The sequence below is a fragment of the Cygnus atratus genome, chromosome 3, assembly GCF_013377495.2.
Source record: "Cygnus atratus isolate AKBS03 ecotype Queensland, Australia chromosome 3, CAtr_DNAZoo_HiC_assembly, whole genome shotgun sequence".
Lineage (NCBI taxonomy): Eukaryota > Metazoa > Chordata > Aves > Anseriformes > Anatidae > Cygnus > Cygnus atratus.
This window is the reverse complement of record NC_066364.1, coordinates 26,037,304-26,054,480: the sequence shown is the minus strand read 5'-3', so window position 1 is coordinate 26,054,480 and position 17,177 is coordinate 26,037,304. Positions and strand designations below refer to the sequence as shown.

The following is a 17,177-nucleotide window of genomic DNA, read 5'->3' as shown; positions in this document are numbered from 1 at the left end:
CAGGTGAGGAGAGGCCGAGGGTGGCGGCTGGCGGCCGGCAGAGGCGGCGGTTGCCGCAGCGGCCGCGGGTGGGGGCGCGGCGGGGGTGCGGGCTCCCGCCCTCCGCCATTCGCAGGCGCCGCTGCTCGGGGCCGGGCCGCAGCCGGCTGCGGTTGACCTTGCGGCCGGCCGCCCCGCCATGGGCACGGTGCCGTCGGCGCTGAAGCACTGCCTCAGCTACCAGCACCTCCTCAAGGAGCAGCCGTGGATCGGGGAGCCGGTCCCCCCGCCGCAGCCCGGGCAGGTACCGCCCCGAGCCTGGGGGTGGGTGAAAGGGTGGGAGGGGGGCGGCCGGGGGCGGCGCGGCGGCCGCCAGGGGGAGGCAGGGGAGCGGCCGCAGTGGCCGGCCGGGCGGGGGTCGCAGCGAGGGGAGACGGGGATAGGGGTGAGGAAGCGTTAAATAGAAAGCCACTCGTGTGTGCCCCCCCTCTGCCCCCCCCCGTTATAACCCCCTGTGGGACCAGCGGAGCAGCTGTGACATTGTAGGGTGACCAAGATGTCGGCGAGCCGCGCTATGGTCACTGCTGCCCTGAGCTCGTGTTTCTCAAGCTCGAGTCAAGTTGAGCATCCTGCAGAGCCCCCGAGCTGCTGCCTGCACCCCTGGGCCTTTAAAGCGTGCCCCATAGTGAAGGGGGGCCCCTCTGCTGGAGCACCTCCAGCCCTCCTCCTGCACTGACCTTGGGGTCTGCAGGGCTGCTGCCAAAAGGGTGCGGAGCTGGAGCTGCCAACGCGTCTGGAACAATTTTACCCTCTCGTGGCCCACTGAGCTCCTGGTAGTGGTGGGCTTGTGGAGGGAGAGCAGAGGTAGGGGATCATCATCCTACATCGCCTCTGAGTAGGTGTGGGGAGTGGTGGAGGTACTGGGGGGTGGAAAAGGACATGGGATGAGGAGACACCTAGGCAGGTGGCCAAACAAACGCCATAGGGCATGACTCTGCTCATCACAGCTTTGGAAGGGAAGAAATGAAGGAAGGGGAAAGCTACCTGTAGTGGAAGAGGCTGGATAAATCTAGAAAGATGTTGAGGGGAGATGTCAATACAAAGTACTCAAAGTAGGAAATTTTGAACATGACATTGTCTTTGCTATAGCAACCCATGTATTGATAAAGCATATTGTGCCTGATCATTCATTCCAAGTCTAACCCCAGTAATCAGTAACTAATCCAAACAATAAAAAGCACGAGCCAGACCTAGAACAAAATTGCTTTAAAAATCATGTAAAATGCATTTGTTGTTCATTACATCTTTCTTCTGTTTTCCATATGCTTCAGATATACCAAGAGCACATCTTCAATTTTTGTCCACCATCTGGAACTGACATGAAAATACTAGGTAGCAACATAACTTCAGAGGTGGGAAGATCATGCAAAATAAAGTGTTCTCAGTGACATGAAAGCTAGCAACACTGCATTATAATTTTGCTTCAGATGATCTAGGGTTGATATCTCAAAGCTGCTCATGTGGAATACCCAAAGCAATGCTTATGGGAGATGTAGCTAGAAGCTTTGCCAAGCCATAGAAAATACTGTTGTGAGCACAGAACTTTACGTAGGTAAGCTCCATACAACTTCCAGCTGTTACAATTCCATGAGTATAGTGTCTATCCAGCAGTGAATTTTGGGGAAAACTTTAGACATAATCCTTCCAACTGTTTCTGTATAAGTGGAAAAATGTTTTCTTCTAACAGCAAAACAGAATGAAAGATATATATATATATATATATGTATTTGGCATGAAACAAAGCACAATCCTCTTTATGTGCCCTTGCTACATTTTGGTGCGTCATTTTCTTTCAAAAGATGAGAACATTTTGAAAAAGTTCCTTCAAAATATCCTGATTTGCTACTTCATTGCATCAGTCTTTGCCCCCTGTCAAACAAAACACATGAACAGTTTAGGATTATTGTAAAAAATTAGGGGTTTGAAATAAAAAACAAGCATTAGTATCTTCCCAGAAGAGCATAGATCAAGAAAAAATGGTTGATTTCTTTATTTTAATGGATGCCTGTAAATTCTGTTTCATTTCTGCAGTGCTGTTTAGAGACTATGTTTTCTTTCATTCTCATCACCATTTTTCTTCCTCTGAAGATACAGAAAAATGTCTTCCTCAAGTGAATGGTAGCAAACGTGAGAATTAGCTCCTCATCCTCCCTGAGCACATTGATGTGACTACAACGTGCACAGTCTACTGAGCCCCCTGACAAGTTGGTTACTATTAATGTTCAAATATTTGCTTCTGTATCATCTTCGTTTGATTTTTATTAGGTAAATTTGGTAATTTTCTTTACCTTACATGAATCTGTCCAAATTTCCATTTTTTCTCACATGGATTGTTTCACTGAAACAAAGTGTAAAAGTTTTCTTCATGCTTGAGTGCATTCTGTAGTAATCCTGTTCAAGAAAAAAGATGTTCTTTATGTGATGCAGAAACTATAGTAGCTGAATTGACATCTAGAAAGAGTTTTTTTTTTTTTTAATTTTGTTCAGTGTATGTGAGACAGATTTGTAATCACAATTATGTGGGTACACCAAGAAATAAAATAGGAGAAGATGTAAGAACAGTTTCCAAGGAAAAAGTTAGTGCTTTCATGTCAGATGAAAATACAGAGTTGTTTTTTTTTTTATGTTTAAAATTTTCAGGAGTTTTTCAGGATTTTTCTTTAAACACAAAGTAAAAAATACGTATAAATTTGGTTATATACTCTTCTGACTAATTTGTAAAGGTCTTTTAAATCACCTGGAGCAGTATCTGAGGTGAAGTAGTAAGTCCTAGAGCGAGTAGTGGGATACCTTAGTCTTTGTTTTCCCTTAATTTTTCTGTTTCATTCAGATGGTAATTTTGTAGTATTTTTACAACTATATTTCACTTTAAAACATAGGGTTGCTTGGAGAGCAAAGTTATTGAAAAGGAAAAGTGAAAAGAAAAAGGTAATTGGGCTAAAGGCTAGATAGACAGTAAGTAGAATTTACCAATATCTGTTAATGTAATTTGCTATCATCCGTTTCACTTATATTTAAAATATTCCATATTGCGTAGATAAACTATCACACACTTGACTTAGTCAATGGGACACCACATTCTTGTTGCTTTACATTATTCCATGTTCTTCATTTCTTAATCTTGTTTTCTTCAGAAAAAAATGCTATCATACATTTTATACAAGAGAATCATAGTTTTGGTTCATTTTCTTAGTGTTATGGTGTAAATGTTTTGTTAATAGGTAAGTTTTACTAAGAGCAGTGATAGCTGCTAACACTGTTGAGAACGCTTTTAAGCAACTTCAGGAATACTCTGCTACATGAGAGTTTGTTAAACACATGTATTTATATCAGAACTGCAAAAATGGTCAAGGATCTACTTAGAAATGAGGTGGCAGTGGATTTTGTTGCAGTATTATGGATATTTCCACAGTGACCAAGATTGTTACTGGCAGTGACTCGTGGCGCTTGAATGGAATTTGTAATGTGCTTTGTGTTCTCTTTTGTACAAAAACCTTGGGCTGAACAGCAGGGAGGAAGGCTGGTGGCTGTTGATCTGCTGCTGCTGGTTGCCCTCTACCTTAGTGGAAGCCTTCTGGCAAGAAGGAGAAATGCTCTGAGAGAACCAATGTTGGTCTCATCCTACAGATGTAATGTTTTATTTTAACATAGGTTAAAATGGAATTTTAATGCATTGGGAATATGCTGAGGAAACAGCATAAGGACAGAGCAGGGAAGAACTGGATGGCTGAAGAAGTGGTGTAAAAGACTGGGATGAAATTCAGGACTACAAAATGTTTAGATATTTTGAGACTAATAACACAAACTTCTGCTTTTAACTATAAACCATGAGATTATTAGTTAGAAATGACTGAAGAGAAGAGGCATGGAATACTAACACATCATGGGAGGACTGTGAGCTGCCAATGCAATACAGCTGTTAAAAAAACAAATGAAATCCTAGGATATATCAGATAAGGTATTTCCAATCAAACAGGGCAATGTTAATGCCATTGCAGAAGACTGTTTCTGAGGCTTGTTCAATTTTGGTTAGTCATGATGGAGAAACTGGCTTCCAGCTAGAGCAGCTCAGGTCTTGCACCAATGGAATGGTCAGGAAAATGCAGATGCAATGCTAAATGACTTTGGTTTGTTTGATATCTACTGTTAACACCTAGGGGATGGGCAGGCAGGGAGACAAGAGGGAAGAGCTGCTTAAAGTAGAGGAATATGCTGCCACACACACAAATGCATACTTTGCCTGCATATTAAATACAGAGTCAAAATTCTTAAGAAATTCTTAAAAGCTAAAGAATCAAGTAGAGGCATACTGTAATAACTTTCTTACCAAAGTAACAGGGTGAATGACCTTTATAATGTAGGCATAGAAATAGGGTTATATAGAGTCATAGAATATCTGAGTTGGAAGGGACCCACAAGAATCATCAAGTCCAACTCCTTGGTCCCCAGAGGACCACCCAAAAAATCAGACCATGTGTCTGAGAGTGTTGTCCAAATGCTTCTTGTTCAGTCTCAGTGACGTGCTGCTACCCTGGAGAGCCTGTTCCACTGTCTGACCATCCTCTCCGTAGTCTGTATCTAATTCAGTGCTGCTGCAATTTATACAAAATTATTCACATATACAGGAAAACAGTCCTCTTTTAGGTCATCCAAGTCATACTTACACGCATATGCTGCCCGTAAAGTTAATGTGTGGACAGCTGTGTGGTTTACACATCACAGCCACGACAGCAATGATGTGACGTCCATAGTAGCAAAAGTGAGTGGATTCCCAAGAGAGTTTAAAGCTTATATAACAAGGACTATAGGAACAAACATTTAAATGATTTTTGAAATAGAAGCAATTACAAGTCCATTTTTTTATTACATAACATGGCTTACAATACTTTGGAAAAATAGGATTAGTTAAGGTCAGAATGTCAACTTCAGTGTGAATATTCATCTTCTGTCACTTTGAAACAGTGCATCCTATTCTACTCTGCAAGAGGGTAATGGCTAAATATAGCTAAGTAATAGGCATCTTTCTATGGGACAGTTGTGTTTTAATGTGCAACTGGCTAGGTGTACTGAAAGGTGTGGTATATTAGGAGTATATTAGGATTTATCTGCTTTGGTGAGAGCTGCCTATATCTACTAAATGCAAAGCAAAAATGAGTGAAAAATAAATCTCTGGTCTGTTGCTCTGCTGGATGTGGTTGTGACTCTAGGAGGCATAAATCTATCTAAATGATGCTGATGTGGACTATGTGATCCTGTAGGATTTTTTTCACAGATTTAGGCTGTTATGTAGGATGCAATACACAGAATTATTAATAGTTCAGTAAGTTATCACTGGAAAGCACAGTGTACATTATTGTCAGTTTTATAACTCCAGAGGAACATAAACTCTTTGCACCAAACGTATAAATACGTATAACAATGGACAAAAGCTGAGGTCCTCTAAATTACATACCTATCTTGTGTTTCAGTGCCTAGGTCACAATTATTTTTAATTACCAAATTATTTTTAGTGACCCAGACCTAAAACACACTGATTCTATGATTCAGATCATAGAATCATAGAATGGTTTGGGTTGGAAGGGACCTTAAAGATCACCCAGTTCCAACCCCCCTGCCATGGGCAGGGACACCTCCCACCAGATTGCTCAAAGCCTCATCCAAAGCCTGGCCTTGAACACCTCCAGGGATGGAACATTCTCTCATCTCCACACTGCCTCACAGTGTTGGATCAAGAGGTAGATGGAATTGTCTTACTTTTGCAGTTTTAATGTGGTAGTTTGGATTTTGCAATATACAATCATGTTTTTAACCATATGGTAGAAACCTCTCAAATTTACTTTTAAAGTAATTCAAGAATAATGTGATGAAAACCACAGGCCATTCAACAAGCTTATGTGTATTTGTCTTTACTACATTTTGTGTTCAACAGTTGATTCTTGATTGAAATTACAGCATAAAAAATGAGGTGTCTGGTATTATGCTACCTGCATAAAAGGCATGTCTGTCTTACTTGAATCTTTAAGCTACGCCTCCAACTGACTGATTTGAAACATACTACATTTTGTGTTCTTTTATCTCCATGCAATTATGTATTCCAGGAACAAATTCACATTTGCAGGTTCTTCTTAAATAACCACTTAGGTTATTTTAATTTTTTATTTAGCCTGTTTAGTTTAAGAATTACAAAAATTTTCTGTCAAAGATACTGCAAACATTATGACAAATACAGTATACAATAAATAGATCGTAATTTCCTTTCAGGTTGTTTCAATACATTGAAAATTGCATAGCAAGTGTATTTTCAAGTGTGAAAAATGAAACTAGAGGTCCTGACCTTTATATTACAGAATTCTTGTTGCCTGATTTTTTAGAAGGATGACATCTTTTAAAGATACTTAAAGAATTCAATATAGAGAAGGCATTTTAATTGGAAGGGGCAAATATCTTGCATTCTTTTTTGTTCTTCTCTCTCTCTGTGCTTTTACCCACTGTTCTTACCTCTTTCTGTGTTTTCATATAGAACTTCCAAAGTATTCTGACTTAACATTGTCTTTCCTGTACTTTAAATAACTGATCACTAAAAGACTTTGAAATTCCAGCCCTGCAGATTCCTGTACATATAGAGACCTTGTCAATACAGAACTCAGTAGATAGATCTTTTTCTTGACTAATACATCCCAAGAATGAGACTTTTTTCTTTTGTTGCACATTCCCATGCATTCCCAAGCATCATTTACTTGCTTAATGGTGATAAGATGCAAAGCATACAATGCTATTCAAGCAATAAATATAAATACGAGAATAAAGTAAAAATGATTACTAAAAATAGAGAGCAATTTAGAGTTAAATTATCAACTATAAAGTACATATCAGAATGCTATATCATTTGTTGATGACTTTTGAGATGGTAAATAACATCTGACACATGCTGATACTGAAGGTAGTAAATAAAAAACACAACACATTCCCACTGCATTTAACAGGAGTAGAGAGAGTTCATTGCTGAATTCTTTCCAAAATTTCCTTTGAAGTCAAGAGGAATTTCTCCTTTAGAAGACAGAGTTGGTAGACTCATCCCGATTTTTTTTTTCAGCCAGATATTCTTCATGCTGTGGTGTAGCAGCTCAAGAATATTGGTGGGTAAAGAGTGCAAAATCTGAAAAGGCTAAGTAGTCAGTTTTCTAAAGGTGCCAAACAGGATGTTAGACATTAAAAGGATGATAATAAAGGGTAGGTTTGACCCAAGTGGGGTCACTGACTTTTTTTTTTCTTTGTGCCATTGGATCGTGAATAGTGGAAAGATAACAGAAACCTTTTAGTTGGTACAGATTTATGCTGTATGGGGATTATTATGTGGGTTTAGAACTTCATAATGTAGCTGGAAATGTTGTAAAGGATTTTACAGATCTTGCACTACAAATTTGGGAATTAAAAAAATACACAGGAAATTTCTACTCAGCCCCTACATCTGTTTTTTGGTGAGATCCTGTTTTTGACTTGTCCCACCTCCACCTTCTTCAAAGACTACATATGGGCACAGTGATATTCATTTCCTCACTTGCCAGCTCAAGGAGAGAGATTAATTTCAGACACCCCATGTGTCAAGTCATCATTCTAGAATTCATGCAACTTGAGATCATTCTTCTTAATTCATTTTCTACTTGCCTTGGCTGGGGATGAGTCTAAGTGACTTGCCTAAGCTCAAGTAGATTCAAATTTATTTCCTACTGAAATAAATGGGAATGTTATCATTAGCTCAGGTTTTAATCTTAGTAACACTTTAATTTACAAGTTGTGTCTCTTCTCGTTTCATAGTTACTCTAGTTTGGGTAAGAAAATCTCAAAAGTTGCCTTATCGGACTACTTATAAGAACGACCAGTTGGTCATAGAAGCTTTTCTAAAGCAAAATATTCACTGTGCCTAACTAATCAGATTTTGAATCTTTGAAATGTTTGATGAGGTGACTAATAAATAGTAGTAACAGCAGTCTCTTTGGTGGCTTGGATCAACAAATTGTTTTTTCTCCCTTAGAGTTGGCTTAAAGGTGGAATGCAGTTATATTTATTTGCTCTCAGTTTTAATGCTTTTTTTTTGTTTCGGAGTAAGAAGGTTGCAGCGTCTGGAATGAAAGATTGACTTGTTTATGAAAGTGTGTGCTTGAATTGCAGTTTCCATGTGAATATCATGCAGGGAGAAACCAGTGCAGTGTAGGTAGTGTCCAGAGATAAAGCTGAAATAAGTTTTTGTCACCCTCTGCAGTTTCGCAGCATAAATATTTGAGGTATTTAACTAAGGCGATGATTCTCTGAAATTTTAGGAATTGAAGGTTATTGATATCCTTTGATGTGTGTCAAATGTGGAAGGAGTTATGTTAAAAGAAACTGTGGGGGACTTCAGAGAAGTAGTTATTTAATACTTCAGGCTGTGTTGAATTCTCTTCTATTGTTTAGCTCCCTCATTCATTTAACAAAGATGAACTATTTGCTTTAACATTCTTCTTTTTCCCCACATGTATATTTAAAAAGATACATGAAGTATGAAAAAGAAAATGTATATTAAAGATGGTGTGTGGTATTGTGAACTTGCTGGGGAATGTGTACCACAACGTGTGCTAGTACACATCACAATGCATATGTGGACCTTGGTGCACTCACTACACAATCAAGGACCACGCACTCAATTATTTGTGAAAAGTAAGGCTCATCAACTAACTGATCTTCGGAAAATACTGGAACAGAAAAATACTATTTTTAAGAATGAGAAAGAAAAGCTGCCAGACACAAATTCATAGGGGAAGGTTCCCTTTAGCTATCTAAGCCATCTATCTTCTATCACATGGAAGAACTCAGCAGGATATTGAACTCTTAGAAAAGTTGCTTTATTGGCTGATTTGGAATTTCTGAGATAAGAGCATGTAATATGAAACCTATAGCTCCATGATCAAAATCAGGCTTTCAAACTGTGATAAATACCAGTAAAGCTAATGCAGCATTTTAGCTTTTCAGCAAAGGAGAAATATTTTATGGCTGCTGTATTAGTGGTTTACACTTGTATAGACCTCCTGGGGCAGAAATGTCAAAGCGGTGTGCAAACTTGAAAACTAAGTGGTGGAGTTGAGATAAATGTTTTTTTTTAAACTTTCTAATGGGTTGATAGGGATGTAAGTTGTAATGAACAAAGAGTTTATTAAATATGAGATTATGAATCAGATACGGACTTTATTTTTCTGGCTTTCTGATCTTTTAATCAATCTCTCACTCCAGAGGAGTCAGAAAACTGATAAATGCATGATTTATATTTCAGGACAGTGCTTTCAGGGATAATTTTAAGAGTTGCTTTTTTAAACATAGGGTTTTAGAGTTGCAAGTAACCAACGTTCCAGACTTTCACTGGGTTAAACATAATAGACAGTGAAGACTTTGATCGTTATTTGGAACAAAACTAGAATGTGAAGAAGAAGCTGCAGGTGATAAGGTAATTATACTTTCTGTCAGAACATTGCTGTAGCTAATACTATTTCTTATTAAAGATAATTCCCTTGTTAAACAGATTGATCTTGTGGTTTAGAGTAAATGAATGAAATTTACTCTGATTGTTATGTTTCATTTGAATTTATTATTTGGATTAAATATACTTAAAAGAGTGCTCCTCAACAGATCTTAAGACAAAAAAAAAAAAAAATTATTACAAGCAAAACTTGCAAATGTTGTATCGGTGAAAAGCTGTGCTGGGTATGCTGGGTAGACATTTCTTCTCTGGCTGTTTTTTTTTTTTTTTTTTTTTTGTCCACAGATGTTAGCTGTTTTGTATGGGAATAAAGGTGTTAGTTTATGAGTTTCTTGGAAAAAAAAAGTTTAAAGGCTCTGAATGCATGAGATGTGGACTGAAGCGCCAGAGGACATTGGTGGAATGTTAGGTGAAACCCATAGGGAAATAATTCAACAGCAGCATCTGGAAAGGAACTGTATGTGGCTTTAGGGTTTACTTTTAATGCAAGTAGTTAAGATGAGATTAAATAGAGGTGTTAGTATGTGAGAAATGGGGGAACAAGCTAAGTGATGAAGGTATATCATGTGGAACACTGGGATTAAGAGGAAGATTTAACGGAATCCATAGCTGATCACAGCTGAATTTTTAAAAGCTTGGAAACATAATTGGAGTTGAACTATATGTTGGCTTCATATAAAGCAAAACAGCTTACATGAAGAATTTATTGGGAAAGACAAGAGAGAGGATAGGCAAGCTGCTTGACCCTTTTGCCTGAATGGTATGAAGAAGATGGAAAGTCTAGCTACTAAGCCAGCTGGTTGTTGGCTACATGGAGAGGAATCTAGTGGTGACTGAGAATTGTCTCATGTCTCCCTATCATTTTTTTTTTTATTCAGTTGCCTAAGCATAGTTGTCTACTGCTGTTTGAGCTGCCTCGGGGTAACTGAGATAGCTCAGAGGTTTGACAGATATCGAACATGATTTAGGGGAGACCCATGCCCTCCGTAGTTGCAGCTGGAAGTCAAGTGGGATGCATCTCAATTGGTGTATGCAATTAACCAACTGAATTGGGCCCTTACTGCTCAGCTGTTATGTCATATTCTTTTGGCCATTGCTGACAGTACTGAGAAATGGGTTGCCTCAGCTGGCCATGCTTCCTTGATGCTCTGTAATATCTTACTTGTACTCCACCTCCTCAAACAGGCCACAGGTTGTGTCCTACATGCTGTGTTTCAGGAACCTTAAGACAGTACATGTTAATTAAATTTATTAAGATCCATAGCACACCTGTAGGCATCAGTGTGTAGATATCTTGCTCACATGTCTTAAGTTCCAATTCATTTATACCACTAAGGACATGCGAGGACATTTTGGGCTTAGTGAGTGGTACTGCTGGATTGCCGTTTTTACCCTAATTATTATTATCTTATCATCAGTTTAGAACAATCCTTTGGTCAAGATTATGTGTCGTAGCAAAAAGAAAGTACAGCGAATGATGACACAATATATTTTAAAAAGTTTTTACACTTATTTAACACTAACCTACTGGTCTTGTTATCAGTTTTACAGCCATGACAACCATTATTCTTTCAAAATAGTCTGAAGGGATATGATCCCGTTCTGTTTTTCTCTTTGTCATAGTTTCTCCTGTACCAGTCCAGTCTCTTCTGCTCCCCTATTTTCAGGGTTACATGATTTAGAACATGTTAAAATCTTACTGCGTTATTTCATGAAACAAAGCAGAAATTTAACAAGTTCAGAGGAAGCCTCAAATATGTCTATTTTTACTGTGACGTACCATTATAATATGTGTACTTTGTAATGAGCTTATAAAACTGATAAAATATTAAAATGTTTATTTAAAAGTAAGGAAGTGTCTCTGTCTTTTTCTGAATTTTAAATAAGGAAATTTTTCAGTATCTTTAATTGTTATCAGTTAAATGGGCAGAAATTGATATTTTTAAAATATGCTTACATTTTACTGATTCTGTTGCAAAAATGGAACATTTTTATAACATTCAGAATGGTGTAGCATTCAAGATACTATAATTTCCTTCCTACTATTGGGAAATTATTATGGTAACACTTTACAGATAACACATAACAGATGTTATTTTTCTAAACGGCTTTATAAATTTCAAATTCTCCTGAAGTACGAGTTACCAACCATGGCTAAGTAAATAACCATTAAACTACTGCCATTTTTATCAGTGCCTTTTGGGGAGAGAGCTACGGAAAAAGTAGAGGTGGGCCAGCTGTACTTGAATTAAAAATTTCCTTGATCTTTTAGGCATTGGCTTTGGACACAGAAGGTGATTTTGATGACAATAATAATTGAGGATAGTTGATTTGCTTCCAACTTTTTACTTGAGTTCTTAAGGATCTATGTATAATTCACTTTTATTGACAATGAGGTATTCAAAGAGCATATCTGATAGGGTGGATGGGCTGGCTTGTCACAGTATTCATTTTTTCTCCATTGATATCCTGAAGCATTATAAGGGCAAATTACTTTCACATGTTGGTCTTGTAGGGATGATCATGCCTCTGCTTTTTCAATGTGTGTGGAAAAACACCACTCTTTCAGCCTTCTGGAATTCTGTCTTCAGTCTTGCCTGTAAAACACCATACACACCATAATACTATTACCATAAATAATAGTAAAGGAAAGTGTGGGAGGTTTTGGCTCCAGTGTCATCAGTGTGCTGTTGATCTCAGTTCTCTGTATCCTTTTCATCCAACCCAGATGGCAAAGTATAATAGCTTTTCCAGACTTTGACCAAGATAGGGATATGGATGAAAGTGAGTTGGCTGCAAATCAACTTGGTTAATGGAGAAATGCTGCTTGTTAGCCAAGGGAAGCATTTAGGGAAATAGAAAAAGGTAATGTATACACCATGCCCTGAAAATACATTTTTAATTTTTTGCTGAAGTGACCAGCAGTGTTGGGATCTTACTAACAACAGAGGCCTATAGTACCATTTATTATTTATGATTCCATTGTAATGCAAGTTTATCTATTGTTGTCTATGCCTCTGCTACCACCTGACTCTAGTAAAACTCTCCTTCAACATTATTTTGCAAGTTATACAAAGTCAGGCATCTGTGTGACTACAGCATGTCTGTCTACTTTTAGGATGTATGAACTGTTAGCTGTGATTGACACATATTCAAACCTCTGTGATAACACATGCTCTCCATTTGTAGAAAACAGCAACAATTCATTTTTTATTTTTATTTATTTTTGATAAAACGGCAATCCAAGTTGTCAGTGATAATTCAGTGATAACTCATCAGGGAGACTGTTACTTTACAGACATAGTCTAATCTTTTTTTGTTGTGTCATGTTATGAAGAATTTTATGTAATATACATGCATCATGAGTATTAGAGAAGGGATTTCAAAGACTTTGAACAGGTTTTGGGCTTGATTTTTATCCTTCTGAGTATCTGTCCTGTAATGCTACTGCTTTTTTCATAGCATCCAACATTGTGGATACCCCATCCCTGGAGGTGTTCAAGACCAGGTTGGACGAGGCCTGAGCAACCTGATCTAGTGGGTGGTGTACCTGCCCATGGCAGGGGGGTAGAAATAGGTGATCTTTAAGGTCCCATCCAAACTGAGCCAAATTCTATGATTCAGCATCATGGCAGGGAATGGGATGTGGTTTGCAGTTGCCTTTAGAACTGGCTGCTGCATATGCTGGACACTGAGTACACGGTTCCTGAAATTTCATATTTGCAGGGCTGTCAGAGCAGCAGCTTCAGTAAGCTGCATCTGCCTGTGGAATTTTCTGATCCACTGAAGCTTGCATTCAACAAACTTTAAACCATGACCACCAGAAACACTTGTGTGCCTCTCTGCTGACATATTGTCAATGGCTATCCTTGTCAGAATAGCGATCATGTAGCAAGGACTGTCATGATTTAATCACAATTTAAAATAAGTAGCATTATGCAGTTCAAGAGTTCACATTCTTATCTTCTCTTACTAAGGGGAAAGGCTTCCAGGGGTCTATAACTGTCTTCACATCATGATCATTTTAATACATATTTTCCAGTATACTTTCACTGGCTTTCTTTAAACTCCTTCAGAAATCAAAATATGTGAAGAAAAGTAAGATTCTAAAACAGTAAAATATGTAAATTGGTAATAAATCTAGAATGTTTATATGTCTATATTTCCACTAAATATTTATTTCTTAATTTATTTGAAGTAATACTAGCAGTTGCATTTTAGGTAATAATAATCTTTAAGTATGTTTCTTCATAAGTGTTTACATTTTGAATAGGTGGTTTTAATAGGTTTTGCTCTTTACCATTATGTAAGTTAGGAAATGTAGCTTTTATTAGTTTTTTGTCCAGCACAGCCATTACTATGTACATGAGACATAACCACCAGTTAAATTGTATTGTGTAATTTCGCTGTACCTGGCTTTGCATGGTTTTGGGGGTTGGAAGCAATATATGTAAAGTTTTAAAGCAAGGACTTCATCAGAAATGAATCCAAATAATTTTAGCAATTCATTGTTTTATGTACTGCTACTGCAAAAAACACATGCCCGGTGTAGGAGTTCAGCGTACCTCTTCAAATTTGGAAGAAATATAGTTACATTCTATGTATGCTTCAAATAATGGAGAGATTGAGAAGAAAATCCAGTTTATGAAGAAACTGAGATGATCATAACAAAATAGAGGATAATTTTGTTGCAAGATCAGTGTGGTAGCCTGTGCAATTTTTTTAACTAACAGAAGTAGTTTCAGAATACATTCCAAATGCACAATATAACAGAAAAACAATGAGGTGATTTTAAGCCTGTTTATTACTTCTGAACTTGGCACTTCCTCACAAGAGGGGAAAATGTGAAATAGCCTAAGAAAGAATGTCAGTTTAATCTTTGATGTAGTATGAAGAGTATGACAGAAAAGAACTTTCCACCTTTTGTGTATTAAAAAATGCATTAATAAATTAGAACTTATTCTTACGTTTTTACAATAAATGTGTAAGTAGACACTGCCAAATAGTATTCAAATGTATGACAAGACTTTCAATCAAACAAGAAGGAAGGAGTCAGGGTTTTCATTTGTGTATTCATAGTTCAAGTCAAGTTCACTTGAATTAGTAGGCAAAGTATTTGTTGGAGGCAGCTGCAGGTTTAGTTTGCATCTCTTAGCACCTAAACACATCCAGTGAAAGCAAAAGGGCAACTCCAAATCATCGAAAACAATATTCAGCAGGTGTTTCACACAAAGTATGTGAGAGTTGACCTTTTCTGGTCTAGCACAAATGAAAATAGTCTGAGAGGTGAGGAATTCCTTCTCTTATTCCCTCTGTTTGACTCCTGCAAACAGAGATTATCTTGATTTATTAACACTGTAGCTCTTTTGGAAAATATGCTATTTTGTGTTTGGCTTGAAAGAAATGTCCTTTCATACAGAAAGGAGTTGCTTATTTATTTGATCTGCTAATATTAGAGATCTCTTGTTACATTTTGCTAAGAGCTAGGACACAGCATGCTGGGAAATCGGCTTGCACTCTTATTAATACTCTCGTGATTCTCCTAGCAGAAAGTTCTTTAACACAACTGAGAATTGTGCCTCAGTTTTCTCTTCTATGAGTGTGGTTGTTTTTGTGTGTCATATGGAGCTCTTTTACTGTTGGAAGTTTGCTGTATTTTTCATGTAAGAGGCCTCTGCTTTTATGTAGAGCCTAGTTTGTTGCTTGGACAGAACACTGTCCTTTGAGATGACTCTCATAGCATCTGATAGCTGTAGTCTCCAGTGGGTAAGGTGGTGATACAGGAGGCTCAGGGAGAGTTAATGCACAAACACCACTTTTAAGGGATAGCTCACAACTGCTGCTGCCCTAATCTGGAGCATATGACCTCCATAAGTAGAGCTTCTGCTTGCAGTGACGGCCATGAACACTTCCTAACCTTTTTGTGGAGGTGCAATTGATAGGAAGGGACAAAGAGAGGGAGAAACGGCTTGCATTCTGCTCCCAGCATGTGATCACTCGGAGTAAAAAAGTGCTCAAAGGTTTCATATCTGAACTGGATAGTTCAGATATTGCAGTGAATTCTGGAATGAGAAGATTTTGTCAGTCTGACCGTAAGGGAGCAGCGAGGTCCAGCAGCTTACTAAAGGAGGGGAGCCTTGGGTGGCCATTGTGCTGACAAAGCAGTGGGGTCACCAACCAGACAGGGCCCAGCCCCACAGTAGCAAAGTGAGATGAGCAGGGCAGACCCCAAGATGGTAACTATGTTCAACCAGGAGTCCAGATCATTGGGCAAGTTTGTGGTGATGAGAGAAGTCCCAAGTTTCAGTTGTGAGTGCAAGTCAGTGAGTCAGGGTCAGGATTAGGTCCAGTGATGGTAATCAGGGTCAGCCACACAGCCCAGTGACCACGGTGCAGGTCAATAGTGATGACAGAAGTCCAAGATAAAGCTGGAAAGTTAGTCCATGTAGGTCAAGGTCTGGATCAGTGAGAATGGTATCAGAGGAGTTAACTTCAAAACAAGAAGCAAGAGTTCAGTTCAGTTGCTTCTAATGAGTAACTTGAGCAGAAGAATAGAAACCATGCCAGTTGCTCCAAAGAGATGCTCAGAAACAGGAATTAGAATCCTCATTTGGACTGATGCTTAAATATCCGTATGGTACATGTTTAATTTCATATACCTGGAAGATTGGTGATGTGTGAGGTCTCACAGAATTAGAGAGTGGTTAAGGTTGGAAGGGACCTCTGGAGGTCATCTGGTCCAACCCCTCTACTCAAGCAGGGCCACCCAGAGCGGGGTGCTGAGGACTGTGTCCAGCTTCTGGAGATCTCCAAGGTGGGAGACTATAACCTCTCTGGGCAACCTGTGCTAGTGCTTGGTCACCATCACAGTAAAAAAGTTTTGTGATGTTCAGATGTGACAGTTAACTTTATGTGCATTGCTTCTCATCCTGTCATTTGGCACTGCTGGGATGATCTTCATCTTGCTTTGGGTATTTATATACGTCTCAGTTGCTGAGAATATTTTGGATTGAAATGGTCTGTTACGAGGAGTAATGTTACTTCCTCTCTTCTATGTATTTGACTGTATTCTGAATTTTCAGTGAGGAAGAGTTAAGAGGCAGAGATGAAATGCAGCAGAAGGTTAGGTTAGGAACCATGTCAGCAAAGAAGGGTGAAAACCTAATTTACAGTGAGGAAGAGAATACATTGCCTGCTGAGCTCTTGTAGGAGTTCAAAAGAAGTTTCTCTAAGTTTTCTTGATAACTCATTAGATGATGTATAGTTATTTGAGGCAGATGTCTGCTTGAAATTAAGACACCTGAATTAAGACATATGTTGGTATCTACAGCAGCTGAAGTTCCTGTGACAGCCAGTGGAGATCTGGGACAGGACTTAGCTGCTTAAACAGGTGCCTAGTGCCACTCTACACCTAGAGTATATGGGACATCCTTATGGGACCAGGATATCTGTAGTAAAATGTGCAGGAGACCTGTTCCTTCTAGAATGGCATTCAGTCTCTGAGTGGTTATATAAGCCTGGCAATAGAGACTGTCAGCCACTAGAAGTCAACTATAGGATGAGCTGAATCATTTTTTATCTCCATCAACTGTATTAAATAAAGCTTGTTCAACTGCAGGGGGTATTTAGA

The 17,177-nt window shown here is 38.6% G+C and overlaps 1 protein-coding gene across 1 annotated transcript in view; it reads left to right on the top strand.

Moving 5' to 3' along the window:
- Positions 1-178: 178 nt before the first annotated feature.
- HMGCLL1 (3-hydroxymethyl-3-methylglutaryl-CoA lyase like 1) overlaps positions 179-17,177 on the top strand; it is an 81,080-nt gene continuing 64,081 nt past the window's right edge. Inside the window, exon 1 of the mRNA XM_035543021.1 lies at positions 179-283. Coding sequence (XP_035398914.1) covers positions 179-283 — 105 coding nt within the window. The remainder of the gene's footprint in view (positions 284-17,177) is intronic.